This window comes from Euprymna scolopes, chromosome 17 (assembly GCF_053919585.1).
Source record: "Euprymna scolopes isolate OS-2025 chromosome 17, ASM5391958v1, whole genome shotgun sequence".
Taxonomy (NCBI): domain Eukaryota; kingdom Metazoa; phylum Mollusca; class Cephalopoda; order Sepiida; family Sepiolidae; genus Euprymna; species Euprymna scolopes.
Window position 1 is genome coordinate 29,025,368 of NC_136498.1, and position 19,860 is coordinate 29,045,227.

Below are 19,860 nucleotides of genomic sequence, written 5' to 3' on the forward strand. Positions count from 1 at the left end.
TGTGTAGAACACTGTGTTGCTAGCACCCTATCTTTCTCTACTTCTTTGTAGCTCTTTTTTATGTCTAGATGACGACGACATTCCCATCTGCATTGTTTAGCGAAAATGAGGTCACTCACTGACCAGAGATTTTGCATCCTAAAATTTGACCTCGTTCTGACGTCACCTCGCGAGCCCTGAAAAGATTTGTGACCGACTTTTTTGTTTGCCATCATCTGAAGATCCCGCACGTGATCCTTGGTCACGTTTTCTTGCCAACTTTATTGTTTAACTTTACTACCGGGGATCTGCTCATGCAACAAATGTATTTTGATATTCAATAACTCAAAAACGATTGATATGTCGCCAAAACAAATGATCTTACACGAGCTAATGGCGTCAGAAATGGTGGCGTTCTTTATTCCATTGTTTCCTATCCTGAACCAAAATGCATCAAGCATTTATGTTATTACTGTTTTCCCCTTTCTCTTCGCAAAACTTAACCATGTTCTGCAAAGTGAAAAATACAAAACAAAAACAATTTTCCTTACAAAATAACCAAACCAAACCAAACACATTGAATAAATATTAGAAGAAATTAAAAAAAAAACTTGAAACATAAAAACCTTTTCCAAAATTACTAGATTCGGCACTAAATAACCCCGAAAGGGGTTGATATGCCGTAAAAAAGCAAAAACAACCAAAACAAACCTATCTTAACCTACAAACCGTAAAACGGAACGTATCAATAGGAGATCGAATTAATGTATAGTGTCAATTACAATCTAAAATCTACAACTCTTATAATCAAAGTCATTTAAGAAACAATAATAATATTTACAAGCAATAATATTTCAGTCAGGTGCTGCGGATTGATTCTAGCATTCATTTGAATATATACTGGGTTATTTCCCTTTGTGTTGCAAACAAATGAATAAATAATTATGTTTAGCGATATTTAAACATAGACGTGTATTATTTACTGATTGTAAACGATTCAGTGTATACTATTAATTGAACACAACATGTCTTACTTCCATCATATTAAATGATTACAATACCTCTGATAAATATATTTATTTATTTATTTGCAGACTGTTATCCTCATCTTCATAGTTGTTTCACGATGTTTTGGTCAACTATTTCTCTAGCCTTCATCAGGTGGCTAACCACGACGGGATAGGAATGCTAAGTCTTAAATGTATCCTCAGTGATTACTGCCTTCCATAGTTGTTGTTGTCTCACCACGATTTGGGCCAACTAATATCTGACCGGCTTTAGGTAGGATTGAAACCGCTATCTTCAGACAATGGATAAAGGCGTTGAGTCTCCACCGGTTCTAGGTGAGCATTGTTAGAAATCCACATGTTCGAATCCACAAAAATATATTATAAGACAATAAGCAATAAAAACACAAAGGAAACAACTTATATTGAATAGATGCTCCCTCGAAAGAAAACGCCGATTTTACAACTGTTGAAAGTCCGATAACCCTTGTCTTACTTCTAATCTCCCTTTCTGTATAAAAAAAAATCCATGCTTCTTCAATAAATTCGTCTCTCTATCTGTCCGCATGTGTTGTATATTTCCTCTTTTGAGTTTCTGGTAATTTCTGATCCTTTCCACTAACAATGCAACATGTAATAGGTTATGGGATCAGAAGTGATAATGTAAACCACTGGATAATAGTATTAATCACAGTATTAATCATAGTATTAATCGACAGAGATGAAACAAAATTATTAAATTTGGGAAATTAAATTCTTAAACCATCTGCGTACATTATACATCGCTATCTTGGTCTTGATTGTTAATTTTCTGTTCTCCCACACATTAAGCGCCACTCTAGCGAATTTGGAGGTTGCACGGCATGTGCGTCGATCGAGCTCTGGTTCCATGTCATTTTAGATCTTAATCCCGTTAGAAATAGAAACAATGATAAGAGAAATAAAAAAAAAGTTTCTGCGAAACTTGTAGAGTTCCTAGATGAAAAAAGCCTATCTCTGATAATGAGAGAAGCTGCCGATAATGGAAGAAAAGCCATTGAAATATTACGCGGGAAAAGGGAAAAAGAGTTAATTCTTTATATACTCAAATAATATATCTTAAAAAGAAAATTGATGAAAGCGTTACGGACTATATAATAATGATAGAAACCGTTTTAATCGCTCTCAAAAATGCTGGACAAACATTGGACGATGATTTGATCATTGCAATAAAAGGACTATTTTGCCACTTAACCCTTTTTAACTATGTAACACACAGCAACAAGGAACTAACGTTCTCGAGTTTTCACAGTTTTGAAGAAAAGTTAAAACACAAAGACCAGTCGAGAAATTTACATTTACGCGTGTTTATTTGATGTTCTTTTTTTTTTTTTTTGCTTGGTGTTTGAATTCGTATATTCTCTGTTTAAAGGGGAGATTACTCTCATGGTATCATTTTTTATGCCAAGGATTACCTCCCTTGCACCTTTTATCTTTCCTTATATTATGCGTTTAGTTTTTACTACTTTTTTCCTAATCTGCTCTACTGCGTGAAATTAAGTATCTATTTCTGTGCAAACATCTGTGTATTACGTCTAGTCGTTTGTTAAATAATTTTTCTTTTGATATCAGTATATGGTATGCTTCTAATATACATAGGTTGCATCTTTTCGATTTGATCGGGTTATATTTTTCTCCTTTATCAATTATTGACCATCTTAATTTATATTCAGTTTTATTTAATTAATTTATTTAATCCATACTACTAAAGTGGTTGACTTTTCTTGTTTTTCCGGTTGTTTTCGTTATTATTATTCGTTCTGTTTCTATTTTCGTTATAGTAGTTGTGATTGTTACTATTGTTATGATCCTTTCTATTGTTGTTTTCATTTTTATTTACATTGTTGTTGTTTTCATTATTTTTGGTGTTATTTTCTTTCTCAGTTTCATTTTTAAACGATTCTAGGTGATTACGATATCTGTCCTTAAAGCAAGTTCCGGTGCTCCCCAGATATACTTTAGTTTCATTATTTGTTATAATTTCACATTTGTATACTAAGTTTGAAGTTAAACAGTTCCCCTCATTGGACCTTCATTAGGGTCCCAGCAGTTACAATCTTTTATGTTGTTAGATTCATTTTCTGTCCTATCTCTATTTTTCAAAAATGTGTTTAATTTTGTGTTATTTGAGCCAATTATGGTATTTGTAAAGTTAGCAGAGAAGAATAGATTAAAAGTGTTTTTTGTTAATTATCTTACTTAGTTTACTACCTTGCGGGAATTATTTTTCTATAATTTGGTAAAATTCTTTCAGGATGATATTTTGTATGTGGTGGCTGAACGGCGGATTAAACCACGTTTTGCTCCCCCTTCTATTTTTCTTTTTAACTTCTCTTTTGGTTTTATTATGGTCTATCTTTTCATTTTTTCATTTTTGTGTTTATTGTATGTTTAATTTTTTCATTTGTTTTTGCTCTTTTTTCCTCTTTTATATTTCCTCATCGACATGTTGAAAGATATTACATTAGCATTGTTTATTGTTCTTTCTGTACACACATATATATATATATATATATATATATATATATATATATATAGTGAATAAATGACAAAAGACTATATTCCAAAGTTCAGGATGTTGACCATCTTATCATTTATTCCTTTAATTCAGTTGACATTTACAATTCTTGACAGTTTCTGTTTCGTAGAGCAAAATCAATCACTTCATTATTATTACAATTAGTGAATCTATTTTGCCCTTAACTCATCAGAAGATATAGCAACAATCAATCCGATATAATCCATTGATACAATCAACTGATATAATAATTAAGTGATTGATTTTGCGCTACAAAACAGACACTGTTAAGAATTGTAAATGTCAACTGAATTAAAAGAATAAATTATAAGATGGTCAACATCATGAACTTTGAAATATAGTCTTTTGTCATTTATTCACTATATTGCTCTGTAATTACATTGAGCTTTTTAAATAAGGATTGGTATATATTATAAGGAAATAAAATATATTTACACACACACACACACACACACACACACACACACACACATATATATATATATATTCAAACATGCGCTATTAGTAGCACTGAGGTTACTTTACACTTACCTGTCAGTACTTTCTATTTTGGCAATATTTGCATCCTCAACTGAACGCCCGTTGATCCCAACCATCACATTTGTTGAGTCAACACGTTTTCGAAGATGTTCCTGGCCTTGTTTAACCACCTTGAAGTACTCGATTCTATCTCTGAAGCCTACAAATATAATTATACATGACACGAATGTATAAATCATGTTTCTTGTCCCCTCTCTGCTTGCATATCTAGTTTTTGACGTCATTTAGCAACAGGAAAATCGTTTAAGATACATACAGTTTAATACGGAATAAAACTTCAGTTTCTGGAAAAGGGGAGTGTTACACCCGAAATACAGCATATATAAATGACAAGTCGTTCATTTGGAAGCATTGTAAGGTTACAAATATTAACATTTTCAATAGAATTTTAAAAACATGACACAATCAGTTAATGTTTGAAGTTGTAATTTTAATCCGAAAAGTTTAAATAAAAAATAATTGTAAAAACTTGCATTGAAAAAAGACCCCACAATTTTTATGAACCACCGTTCTGCCAGATAAAACATACCCATTCCTGATCCTCGATACATCTTCTATCATTATATTTAATCAGTTTTTTTAAATAGTCAACCATATAGGAGCGTATTCGTGACCACACACACACACACACACACACACACACACACACACACACACACACAGACGTTCAGCTTTATATATATATATATATATATATATATATATATATATATATATATATATATATATATATATATATTCAAACAAGTGTTATTGAAGAGCAGGAATTCTTCTGTTTTATTATCTTCCTTTTTTTTTTTCAAAATTGTATAAGATGGATCCATAGCGAGTGCTTTCAACAGAGATACCTCTATCATCCTCAGGCATATTGTGTTGTAGAAATTATGTTGTTGTTTTATTTTTCAATTATATATACACATATTTTTGTCACGGTCACGCGGTGGCTTATTATGAGTTAAGTGGGCGGACTTATATATATATATATATATATATATATATATATATATATATATATATATATATATATATATATATATATATATATATATATATATAGTAATTTATAAAATATATATGGCGATTAAGCTACACTGAATATTCGGCGTTTCATCCACTCCAGGATTCCTCAGGCTTATAAGTTTACGCATAAATCTATACTTTCGTATATTAATTTTATGTGAGTAAATGAAGTAGTTATATATATATATATATATATATATATATATATATATATATATATATATATATATATATATATATATATATTCATATTTAAAATTTAAAATCTAATATTCTAAGCATTTTAACATATTTCGACTGCATTCGTAATTGATATTATTCATCTGGGGCTTTTTTGTTTTAATATACAATGCTTCGAGTATTTTTAATCTATTAACATTTCTCTCTTATTTTCGCTTAGCAAAACCTTGGTATTCTCAACTATGATTCTTCGGAATTCCGAATGATGGCAGCCATGTTTTCCCAAATGCTGCGATATTGAACTAGAATCGGAGAGGTGGAGAGTTTATCTTCGCGACAGCGTATTTGTAGTATAGCCTATGTAGTTATTAGTATTAGAGGTACACTTTCCTAATGGACAATTAAATTGGTAAACCACATTGTTTTTTTCTAACAAGTTATTTGTCTGCGAAATGTTTTGATTACGAAGTTGGTTGTCTGCAGTTTTTTTATAATAGATAATGAATTTTATATTTTTGTTATAATTGGGAACCACGTATCGACAGATTATACTTTTTAGAATACTTTCATCAGTTTTGGAGTTCTTGCGTAGCTGGTTACGGTAATATATATAAATAGGTTAAGAATTTTCTTGTTGGATATTATTAGTTTGATTCAAGTGGCTGATAGCTAGTTTTATTTGTTTATCTCCAAGAGAGTTTGGGAATTGGTTATTGACTAAAACTTGTTTTATAATTCATTAAAGAATATATTTTTTTTGTTTGAGGAAATCGCCTTCGCACGATGTATAACATTCTGTATTATATTGGTTTTATAACGAAACGAACATTCAGTTTTAAAATTTAAAATACAGGAATTAACTGATGTAGGTTTTTACAAAAACGGAGGTGATAAATTCGTCGCTACTAGAGTCAATGAGAACGAGATTTCTTATCGGCACTTAGTTCGTATGTGAAATTAAGGACGAAATTTCTCTGAAATGCACCCTTTAAATATTCTATTTCCTCTATGCTATTGGCAAGAATCAATCTATCGTCCACATATCGAACATAAATTGGAGACTTCTCTACCAAATCAAAAACCTTATTCTCCAGATGGGCCATATAAAAGTTACTGAATGTTGATTCCAATGCGGAACCCATAGCTACGCCATCCACCTGTGTGTATGTATTTTCCAGATGATCATAAAATGGAAATTTAGTTGTGCACATTATTAATAACTTTTAAAATTGTTGAACTCATTTTAAGTGGAGGAAGGGTTGGATTGTTATATATGTTGTCAATGATAATGTCAATTGTTTCATTTACTGGTACATTTGTAAAAAGATTTTCGACATTTATTGTTGATTTTAATGGGTTCAAGAATCTGCATAAGTTCTTCTGTGGATTTTACGTTGTATGAGTTCACTGATTTGTTAGTAAAGTCCGGGTGGTTCATTGGTAGTATTTTTTAAGTTATCGGTTAAAATAGTTTTAGATTTTTGGAATCTATTTTTCATAGCCTCACCCTAAGCATATCTTTTACTCCTGGGTGTGTGATGATTTTCTGTTCGTTTTCTAGGTTAACAAGATTTTCGTATAAGGGTTTCGGCCTTTTTATTTTGGTGCTTGTAAGTGCTAAATAAATGAAAATTGGTTCCGAGCGCGAGAAATTCTTTTTGATGCTCCGTTAGTTCTTGGTTGGAAAGATTAATATAATTTTGCGTTTGTTGGGGGAGTAATAGTCTTTGTACAAAAGTCTGGAAACTTACTTAAGACACCCTATATATATATATATATATATATATATATATATATATATATATATATATATATATATAGTGTCTTCAATAAGTTTCCAGGCATTTAAAATTGTTGTAGACCATTGAAATTTCAGTATGTTATTGATATACATCTTTTGAGATGACTGACTAATTTTTATCATTGCTGGTTCAAATGAACAGCTACAGCAGGAATTGGAATACAAACTATTGAAGCCAAATCGTCACAGCTGGTAAATTTTAAAAATGCAGTCTGGACGTGAGAACACTATACAAGATCGATATGCAATAAAATTATGTTTTAAACTTGAAAATGATGTCATAGAAATATATCAAATGCTTCAAACTGCTTTTGGGCCATCTTACATGAATCAAGCATCAGTTTTTGAATGGCATAAGAGATTCAAGGATGGCAGGGTGTATGTGAGGGATGATAAAAGTTGTGGGAGGAATAAGAAAGTCAGAACATCAGCGTTAATTGGCCAAATAAAAAAAATCATGGATAAGGTTCGTTGTGTGTCTATAGAGCCAATAAATGCACAGTTTGATGTCAGTGTGGAAATTAAACGCACAATTATTCGTGAGGAACTGAAGATGTAGATTTGCATGAAGTTTGTCTCAAGGGTGGTCTATCTTTGTCACAGACCAAGATGAACATCAAGAAAGTTCCTTGCCCTCCCTATAGTCCAGACTTTGTTCCCTGTGACTTTTGGTTATTCCCAAAGCTCAAGGAAAACCTTAGAGAGTGTCGTTATGAGACAATTGAGGAGACAAGGGTCATTGACATGCTAACACAAGAGAACTTCCTTCCATGGGGCCTTCCAGAAGTTGTTGGAACAGTATGATAAGTACATTACAGCAAGAGGAGATTACTTCGAAAGGGACTAAAGTTTTATGTATGTACTATCAATAAAAGTGCTATACGAAAAAAATCGGGAAACCTATTGAATGCACCTTATATATATATATATATATATATATATATATATATATATATATATATATATATATATATACAATGGTTGTATAGTTTGGTTTCTTAGGTGTAGATGCACTTAAACCCTCGTGTTTATTAAAGAATGCTCGATGGAGGACAAAGCAGGTATATAATATGTTTATTATACAAACATTATTGGTTACATATGTGCATACATGTTTCAGTGGAATCTCAATTTAGAAAGACTCATCTTATCAGATCGAAAATAAGAATGACACTGAAATCAAAATCAATATTCATTCATTTTGTATATAAAAAAAAGTCACACCCAGATTTTTTTTATATAAATCGAATGAATCTTGATTTTGGTTTCAGTATCGCTACTTATATATATATATATATATATATATATATATATATATATATATATATATATATATATATATATAGAGAGAGAGAGAGAGAGAGAGAGAGAAGCATGTTTATTATATATATATATATATATATATATATATATATATATATATATATATATATATATATATAAAGCTGAAGGTCTGTGTGTGTGTGTCTGGTCACGAATACGCTCCTATATGGTTGATTATTATAGAAAAATGATCTCATATAATGATAGAGAATGTATCGAGACACAGGAATGGGCATGTTTGATCTGGCATAATGATGATTCATTAAAATTGGGGACGCGCCTGGTCCACAAAGTATGGAAATAAAAAAATTTAAAAATTAAAAAAAACGTTTACAAGTGTTTTTGATATAGATGTACATAAGAATACTTTGATAAGTATGTTTTAACTTAAATAGGGATGGTATAATACAATTGTGGGGTCTGCGTCCGTGCCTGGCCTCCTTAGAATGGAAATAGGCACAAACTTTAATAAAGACTTTTCATATCTATCTGCGTAAGTATACTTTGATAATTGTTTCAGTTGGAGAAATATGGTATAATAAAATTATGGGGTGTTCGTTCGCGCCTAACCTCCATAGAATGGAAATATGTCACAAAGTTTAACAAGGTTTTTTAATATAGATCCACAGAATATTGTGACAACCTTTCCTTTTCATAACCTATCATACTTTCATTTTCTGTAGGCTGTTTTTGAACCCAGTCAACGACGGGTACTTTTGCTATTATATATATATATATATATATATATATATATATATATATATATATATATATATATACGCGCACACACACACACACACACACACACACACACACACACACACAAAGTTAAAGGTATTCAGGAGGGAAATTCGTGAATTCAAAATGAGGTTATTAAGAGTGCTCCATAAAAAAAGAGCAAGATATATTATTTTATATTTATACAAGCGAATATCACATAGTCGCTACACTGAACATGCTAATGTTTCATACAAGTGATCACTCAGAACCAGTAAGTCTTCGTCAGTCGACGTAATAAAGTTTGTGTTCCACAGAAGAAGTCTGGTAAAGCTATTTGCAAGTCGTCCAGCGTTGCCCGGTCGTAAAATACGCATAAATATTATCTTTTTTTAATTAATGCAGATTTCTTATTGATTATAAACAGAAACATCGTAGGTATTGAACGTTAAATTCCTTTTTTAAAAAGTGAAGTAAAAACGGAAAGAAACTAAAAAAAAAAAAAAATAACAAAACATACTGGAGTTGAGATCGAAACAAAAACCTAAAGACAATGAGTCGATTACGATAACCATTAGACCAGCTTGACAGGATCTTTACAAAGTGTTTCATAAATACTTATTCTTAACATAAGGAATCTGTCATTTTAATGATTCACACATGGACATTCCTGAAATAGTTGACAAACAAATAAAAATCCGATGATCCTACATAACAGTTTTCAATCTTTACCCCTTAGCAGCCCTTTTCCGGATTAAAACCGATTAAAACTTTCTTCACATGTCTGACTACTCTATATACCAAATTTCAAGCCTGTAGATCAAAAATTCGCTGAGTATGTAGGTTTAGAAGTGTTCACACACGCATATTCTCACGTGTATATATATATATATATATATATATATATATATATATATATATATATATTAGTGGCCTGGCAATGCCACAGGGGGGACAACCGAAGCAGCAAAACTTGCAGGACACTATATATATATATATACAAATGTAGGCAAATTTGAGCATAATTTATTGGTTTGAAAATATAGATTCATTTTATCAATTTTCATAAAATTTTAACCATAGAATAGTATCATAATCTTCAAACAGCCTGCAAATTTTTATGTAGTTTCGTCGCATAGAATCAAACATATGAGAATTACGATATTCAATTTGGCTACCAGAGTATATATATATATATATATATATATATATATATATATATATATATATATATATATATATATATATATATATATATATATGCGTTTTATTTTTTGTTACTGTATCTTTCTGTTAAGTTACATTATTGTTTCGGCTACACGGCCGTTTTCTGGCCGTCTGTAGCGTCCCCAGACTTTTACAGAAATGTTCGCTATTTTGGGATGAAAGAGTGGAAGAGTGAATGAGGTCAGGGGGGTAGCGAGGAAGGCGGAAGAGGAAGAGAGGAAGGGAACAAGGAGGGAAGGTGGGGGTGGAGCGTTTGGTATGTCGATAATGTTTTAGTTTTTGGGTTTAAGGAACTTGTGGAGGAGGGTCTGGGAAGTTCATTTCTGGTGTGGCTGAGGGCATAGGGATACATGAGGGGAAGGGGAGGAGGGGGTTACTTTAAAATTCGAGTCTTGGTGTTAAAGTTTTTTAGTTTTTAGCGTCTCGTTGGTGAGGTGATTTCTTGGGCTGTTGGGTGTTCACTTATATTTGGAGGCGGGGGTGGGGGGGGGCTATGATTCAGTTTATTTATTTTTAGTTTTTATTTTGTTGTTAATTGTTTGGAGAGGGTCAGCTAGCGGTCGCAGCCACGGGTACACACATGCGCACGTACACACATATATACTTAAAAGAAACGGTCACGGGTACACATACATGCCCGCCCTGGCATGCAAATATATGTACATATATGCAAATATATGTGCATATATATATACTACCTTTTTGGGGTATTTTTATAAGTTCCAAATCTCAGCGACTATTGATTATAATTTAACAAATGAAGGCTCCTTGGAAAGGCCATGATCTGAATTGTGTAGTGGGCTATACAACATTTGCTCTTAAGAATGCACAACAAGATCATCCAGAGCCTATTTTTGGCACTTTTTACAGCCATAAAATGTTTCAATCATAGTCATTTGTTTTCCTAGTTTTGCATAAGAATTAAAAGATATCTGATATTTCCCCAAAACTTCTGGCCTTGATAGAGGAGAGACTAAAACTTACTGCTATGGTTTCATATGAGCTGAAATAACAGAAAGAGGAGACTTGATTCCAAATCAGTCTCATATGTTATATCTCTCCTTTGTGGTTTCACAGTGTATAAGGATTTCACAGTGTATAAGGATTATTTGCTAGTCGAGATATTAAAAAAAAACAGCAGCAGCAGTCAATTGTAAAGTTATTGAGAAGTCACAAGGGGCCAGGGGGCGCGTTAAAATATCAAACCAGACACAGATAGGAATAGAGAGGGGGGGCAGAGAGAAAAGTGAAAGAAAAACATGAAATGTTTGATATTTTAGCCCCACTCCTCGCCCCTTGTCATTTCTCAATGAATTTACAATTACTGCTGCTGCTGCTGTTTTTTTTACTCAAGTTTGTACATTTTCTAATTTCTCTTTTTCTCACTCTAATAAATATCTATTTTTGTGAAGTCTGATGAAATTATCGGATCGTTAACACGATTTGGTAATCGAAACATGTGTAATCAAGCAGATTTAAAAACATATTTTGCTCTACAGTACTATTGAGCACTTTCTTCAGGTTTTTTTTTTTATTTAATCATTATATATAAAAGTGAAAGTGTCTTCGAGCCTTCCTACTTACTACCAGTTTTGTTTTGCTCAACACACACCGTCAAACACCCGGGCAACGCCGGGTAATGTCAGGCACCCATGCTAGTATATCTATAAAAGTGAAAGTGTCCGTCTGTGTGTGTGTGTGTGTGTGTGTGTGTGTGTGTGTGTGTGTACATTTCTCTACACAATAACTCTGTCAACTTTCAGTCTACAGACTCGAAATTTAATATACAGGGAATGGAGATTTGGGAAAATCTTTGTAATCGGTTTGCAGCCAGAAATTTAGTTGTTAACGGGTCAAATTCAACAATTTGACCTTTGAGAACTCTACCAAACCCTCGGCCAATTTTGGGTATAAACAATTGAAATTTTAGATATAGGTTCCTTGGACATGGATCTAACTATATAACTTGATTTGAGCTCAAAACAATAAATGTTAAGGGGTCATAATAGGGATAAAAGTAAAAAAAAAATTGACTTCTGCGGTCTCTACCAAATTACTCAAACAATTTCTGGTCTAAATATTTGAAATTTTACATAAAGAGTATTCAGTGATAGGGCAAGCTTTTTAATCAGTTTGGGTCGAAAATTTGAGCTACCAATATATAAATGTATGTTTGCATGTCTTCCTAAAACATTCGACAGAGGCGACGGATTTTCACAAGATCAGTATCGTTTTGAAGCTCGACCCTTCAGATGACAAATACCGACAAGTACGGGGTCGAGCCTGCCTTCCTATTACCACTTGTTTTTTTTTTTTTGCTCAACACACACCTCCAAACACCCGGGCAACGCCGGGCCCCCATGTGCTAGTATATATATATATATATATATATATATATATATATATATATATATATATAGTAAGTTTTGAAAATTTATATGGCAATTAAGCTACAAAAAATTTTCCTAGTTTCATCCTCATGAGAATTCGGCAGGCTAATGCATGGAATTGATGTTGCTTTGTGGTACTGGGTTTGCTAGTCATCCAGTCAGATTTTTAGTTATTCACAAACCCATTTATTATAGCCAATGAGTGCACACGGACCTGTTTTTTTTTTGGGGGGGGGGTCAACAAGTAGTAGCTAGTTTTTATTTGAATGTTTATTTACATTTTATGTTATACTAGAGTATTTTTTTATTTATTTATTATTGCTATATTTATGATCATCGGTTTTATTATTATTATTATTATTATTATTATTATTGTTATTATTATTATTATTATTATTATTATTATTGTTATTATTATTATTATTATTATTATTATTATTATTATTATTATTATTTCATCATTTTTTCCCCGCGTAAAGCTTATTTTGTGTATACATACATTTGTTATCTAACTCGTGCAGTTTAATAAATTTGGGGATTCGTTAAAGTTTAGGATAGCTAATTTAGGTCGTCTAGATTTCTACATGTGCTGCCGTACTATTTTCCACTCTACTACGATGACCGTCCAGTTTCTTTGAGCTCCAAGTTTTGGTTAGCTAATCCTAAAATTCCTTATAGCTTAATTGCCATATATATTTTCAAAACTTACTACCTAGCTCTACTTACGTATCGAGCACCATTGAAATAAATATTAAAAATATTTACATAAATTTTATGCTAGATATATAAAATAATTATTATATATATATATATCTATGTGTGTGTACGTATATGCATATATGTATATATTTGTGTGTGTGTGTGTGTGTGTGTGTGTGTGCGCGCGCGTGTGTGAAGTGAGAATGAAAGGAATAAAGAAAGTGACAAATTACTTGATGGTTTGGGTGAGCTCTGCCAAGCGGATGGAATGAATTTCTGTTTTATCTCGTCGTGTTCACACTCGACATGAATATTGTCAAAAATATCCGGATTTGTTTCTAGTGAAAAAGAAAGGATGAAATAAGATAAATATTTCGATATCAATAGAATGTGACAGGTGTATATACTAAGCTTATTACGAGAGAGAGAGAGAGAGAGAGAGAGAGAGAGAGAGAGAGAGAGAGAGAGAGAGAGAGAGAGAGAGAAGAAGAAGAAGAAGAAGAAGAAGAAGAAGAAGTTAGCAAACTGGTGGGATCCTTCTACCGTTCCATTCTCTATCTCTATAAACGCCAAGTACGCCCAAGAATGGAGTACTGTTGCCACATCTGGGCAGGTGCTGCAACAAGCAGCTTATCCTGCCTTGACAGAGTTCAAAATAGATTTAGTGGGGATGCCATTTTCTTTTCCCTGCAACCTCTTTCCCACAGAAGAGACGTTGTCAGCCTGTCTTTGTTTTATCGCTATTTCCATGGCAAGCGCTCGTCTGAGCTCTAATCTCTGGTCCCCTCTCCACAATCTTCCACAAAAAACACCTGTCTATCTACTTCCACTGCATTCAGCTGAAACCACTATCAATAATTTTCCCTACTCTTTATCTGTGCTTAAATAAAAAACCTAGATTCCATGAACAAAGCTTCTTTCTTAGAACTTCACGCCTGTGGAACTCTCTTCCCGTTTACCTGCTTCCCAGCTGACTACAAATTGGTTGTCTTCAAGACCAACATAAACAAATTCTTGATGAACCGCCCTCTTAAGTAATCCAATTTACCAAATTTCCATTACTAACGATTATTACGATATTATCCCATTGATTACTGTACACGCAATAACCTATATCCTCGAGTGGCCTCCGGGCCTTGATAAGTTGTGACTCCTATGTAAAGAGAAAAAAAGAAATATTAGATAACTATTTACAAAAAGATTTGGAATAGCTAGATAGAAAGGTAGATTATATATATATATATATATATATATATATATATATATATATATATATATATATATATATATATATATATATATTTTATAAATTACTAACTAGCTCTACCTACGTATTGAGCACTTTTGAAGTAAATACTTAAAGTTTACGTATAAATCTATACTTTCGTATATTAGGTTTATGTGAGTAAATGAAGTAGTTATATATATATATATATATATATATATATATATATATATATATATATATATATATATATATATATATAAAGAAAGGATTAGTATATAAAAAGAAGGTGAAATATAATTGAAAAAAAATCATATTTCTATAGAAATCTCTCTCTCTCTTTCTCTCTCTCTCTCTCTCTCTCTCTCTCTCTTTCTGTATGCATCTATTTCTTTTCAATTTTATCTATCTATCTCAATTTTATCTATCTATTAAAATTATGTATATATATATATATATATATATATATATATATATACATAATTTTAATAGATAGATAAAATTGAGATAGATAGATAAAATTGAAAAGAAATAGATGCATAAAATTCATGATAGATGGATACATACATAAAATCGGGATATATATATATATATATATATATATATATATATATATATATATATATATATATATATATAATAAAAATTACAATTAAATTTACAAAAATGATCCAAGATGGTAAAACTAAAGTATATTATAAATATTAAAGAATTAATATTAATAAAGTAATCTCAACCAGATGTAAAAGCTCGATAAAACCAAATAGGAGATTGAGCTTCTTCACTGATTTTCTTGATTGCACTTTGTCTTGGCAGCCATGTTAAAAGCATATATTATTTTTCTTTTAATAATATTATTGGAATTTTTCCCCTTTTCCTTGTACATATTTGTGAATTATTCCACGGATTGCGGCCTTTTGGATTATTTTGGACCATCTCCCAATTACGTGATTTTCTTGGATTTTACTTGTGCGAATGGAAATTTTAATGACTTTCTTGGAGTTACATTTTTGGATTTTACCGTCATTGGATTATTTACCTTTCACCAAACTATCCATTCACGTGAAATCACCTTTTTCTTCACCATATTCCCTCTGCTTCACTTTTAATTATCAAGTAAGATCTTTGACTTACTTGTAATTTCATCAAATACTTTTGTATGCAAAATCTGATCCCGCATTTTGCAAATTCCTACCCTCTGATGGGAGGGAAAGTATTTCTTCAAAACTCCGTGGATTAAGGACAGTCCACTTGTTGGGTGTTTCCTTTTCAGATTAAATATGATTTTAACTCTTTTTCAAAGTGTTTTTTGACATGTTTTATTAACTATTTGCTCTTATATATATATATATATATATATATATATATATATATATATATATATATATATATATATATATATATATGAACAAATGATTATAAAACATGTTAAAAGACATCTTGAAAAAGAGTTAAAAACATATTTAATTTTAAAAAAGGAAGCACAAGATAAGTGGATAGTCCTTAATCCGCGGAGTTTCAAAGAAATACTCTCCTTCTCATCAAAATGCAGGATCGGATTTTGCATATAAAAGTATTTAATGAAACTACAAATAAGTCACAGATCTTACTTGGTTAAAAAAAGGGTGAGGTAAGGGGAATAGGAGGTAGAAGAAAATTGATAAAAAGATTTCACATGAATGGATAGTCCGGTGAAGGGTAAAAAATCCAAGAATGGTAAAATCCAAAACGGTCGAATTTAAAATTTCCAATCTAATGGGTAAATTCCAAATGGTCCAAAATGATCCAAAAGACAGAGTTCCTTGGAAAAAATCGGAAATAGAATGAATTCCAAATCATTAAAAGAAAAAGCACTGGAGAGAATATTTAAAACACATCTGTCAAGGCTGGAGGAATCAAGTAAATTAAGGTTTTTAAAAAAAAAAAAAAAAAACGAAAAGCGGTGAAAGTTTAAATTTGAAAAGCAAGGTCAAACTGACCCAGACAAAATTATATTATAAGCTCTATTTCCTTTTCGGTTTTATTGAGCTTTTACATCTGGTTGAGATTACTTTACTTGTAAATATTAACACTTTAATATTTATAATATATTTTAAGTTTACCATTTTGATTACCTTGGTAAACTTATTGTAATTTTTATTTCATATATATATATATATATGGTGTTTTTGAAGGCTTATGATGCAGGAATGTACAACTGTTGTGAGCAGATAAATAAACAAATAATTCAATAATATTTTTTTATTGATTTGTTTTTCTTTCTTTTTCTTCAACTGTGGATGGTATTTATTCCATAGGTCCTATCGTGTTTGCATCACTCATCTTTAGTGGAGAAACTATTTAGTATTTGTTTAATTATCTGCTCACAACAACTGTACATTCCTGCATCATAAGCCTTCAGAAACACCTTTTATCCGTTAGACAATGCTTCAAGCAAACCACGAGAGAGAGAGAGAGAGAGAGAGAGAGAGAGAGAGAGAGAGAGAGAGAGAGAGAGAGAGAGAGAGAGAGAGATTAAATTAGTATTAAATAAGTATAAATAGGTGGTTGGGTAAGTATAAATATAAGTATATATTTTTATGCGTGTGTGTATATATATATATATATATATATATATATATATATATATATTTAAATAAGGGGATAGTCATATATGCATATATGTATATATATATATATATATATATATATATATATATATATATATATATATATATATATACCTATACATATATATACATATACATAAATATACATATACATATATATACATATACATGTATATAAATATACATATATATAAATATACATATATATGCATATACATATATACACATATATATGCATATACATATATATACATAGATATACATATATATGCATATACATATATATACATAGATATACATATATATATGCATAGTAGCCCCCTACTTCAAAGTGGCACTGTGCCTTGTTTGGGGTGAAAATTGAATTTAAAAAAAAATATATATATATATATATATATTAAAACTTTCAGAATGTGTGAAAAGATATAATTTTTTCCTCAGTCAAACAATGTCGTAGATCACACTAATTATGAAAGCCAACAAACCGGAAGTTCATTATTTTCTGGTTAGTTGCCATTCATGGCTGGCGTTGTTTGACCGTGAAAATAATTATCTATCTATCTATCTATCTATCTATCTATCTATCTATCTATCTATCTCTATAGATATCTTAGCACTAAGTGAAACTAACTTGCACTCCTCCATCCCATCTAACATCTTTAACATGTCTGGTTATCTTCCACTTTGTTGTAAGGATTCTGACAGGCACATGCACCGACTTGGAGTTTATATTCGTAACACCCTCCTCATGTCTAGGGAATCTAAATTAGAATCAGGTGATCAGCTCTTCATGTGCTTAAAACTAACTTTACAACATAGCGTTAGCTACCTGTATTTTCTTTATTGCTCTCCATCACCCCAGGACTGTACTATAATCAATCATGTCTCTTACAGCATAGATGTAGCACTCTCCCTTGACACTAGTGCCCAAATACATGTATTTGGTGACTTTAACGCCCACCACAGAAATTGGCTTGGCTTCTCTAACTACACTGACACAGCTAATAGCGTCATCCATAACTTTGCTATATCCTCTTCCCTGACATAGACAGTAACATTCCTGACCCATCTCCCAGATCGCCAGGACCAGCAAGCCTCACTTTTGGATCTATTTCTGACAACTGTTCCCACTCTGCAATGCTGATCACGCTGTGATAATGATAAACATTACTCTAAACTCCCGACCCCAAGCTGAAGAGCTGTTGCTCAAAAAGACAAGGTACTACAATAAGGCTGACTGGGATGCCATTAGAGAACACATCAGAGACGCCCCATGGGGAAATATCTTTTCTCTTCCAGCAGAACAGTGCGCAAATGAGACTACTGAATGGTTCAAAGCAGCAATTGAGGCACATATTCCTGCACGAAAATTCTACATTAAACCTCACATGTTCCTACACGGAAGTTCTATAGAAAACGCCACTCTCCCCAATGGTTTACTTCTACATGAGCAGCTGTCATTGTTCAGAGGCAACATGCATACTGTAGATTTATCCGGCATAAGTCCTGTGCAAACAGTCAAAAGTATATAGAAGCTAGAAATAATTGCAAGAAACAAGTAGCAACAGTTAAGAGTAAATATACTGAAACCACCAGGAAATGCATTGAAGCACAAAAATTAGGAACTCGTGATTTCTGGAAAATCTATAATAGTGTAGTAAGTAATGGGCAATGGAAAATATCCATTATCAAACAATCATGAGGTTTTTTGCACAGCAACTGAGGAAGCTAAGATGCTTGCCCGTCAGTTTGCCTCAAACTCTACCTTGGACCCAGCAAGCCATTCCCTCCCTAATTTTCCTCTGCGGACAGAAACCACGCTAGATGATCTGAAGATCACGTCTTCCCAAGTACATGATATTATAAAAAACCTAGACAACTCAAAAGCATGTAGACCTGATCTCATCCCGGCGGTGCTATTAAAAAAATTCTCTGCTGAGGTCACTCCTGTTCTCTCTAAACTCTTTAACAAATATCTTAATGAATGTTGCTTTCCTTGCTACTGGAAAACTGCTTCTGTGGTACCAGTTTACAAAAACTCTGGTGAAAGAACTGACCCATTAAATTATCACCCAATTAGCCTCCTCCCTCTTTTCGCCAAAATATTTGAGTCCTTAATTAATCAAGCTCTAGTCCAACACCTCACAGCTGCTAAACTTCTGTCAGACCACCAATATGGATTTAAGCAAGCCCGTTCTACTGCAGATATTCTAACTGTAATCTCTGAACGTCTATACCAAGCACTAGATAAGGCAGGGGAGAGGAGGGCAGTAGCCCTTCATATATCTAAGGCTTTTGACAGGGTATGGCACGATGGTCTTCTCATGAAAATAAAATCCTATGGTATTACTGGACAAATGCTTAGCATAATTAGATCCTTCTTAAATGAGAGAAGAATCCAGGTTGTCCTCAATGGGCGTACGTCCAAAAAATTTTATATAAATGCAGGTGTGCCTCAGGGATCGATTCTTGGACCTTTGTTATTTCTGATATTCATAAATGACTTACCTGATAAAATTGTCTCTGAGATGGGTATGTTTGCCAACGACACCACACTCAAAAGCA

The 19,860-nt window shown here is 32.1% G+C and overlaps 1 protein-coding gene across 9 annotated transcripts in view; it reads right to left on the reverse strand.

The window, feature by feature from the left end:
- Positions 1-19,860, reverse strand: part of LOC145296721 (uncharacterized) — a 128,480-nt gene that overhangs the window by 11,323 nt on the left and 97,297 nt on the right. For 8 of the 9 annotated variants that reach the window (XM_080142712.1, XM_080142709.1, XM_080142717.1 and 5 more), the window contains 2 exons: positions 13,695-13,799; positions 4,096-4,243 (listed from right to left, as the gene is read on the reverse strand). In XM_080142712.1, coding sequence (XP_079998838.1) covers positions 4,096-4,243; positions 13,695-13,799 — 253 coding nt within the window. The remainder of the gene's footprint in view (positions 1-4,095; positions 4,244-13,694; positions 13,800-19,860) is intronic. The other variant, XM_080142713.1, reaches the window with a different exon arrangement.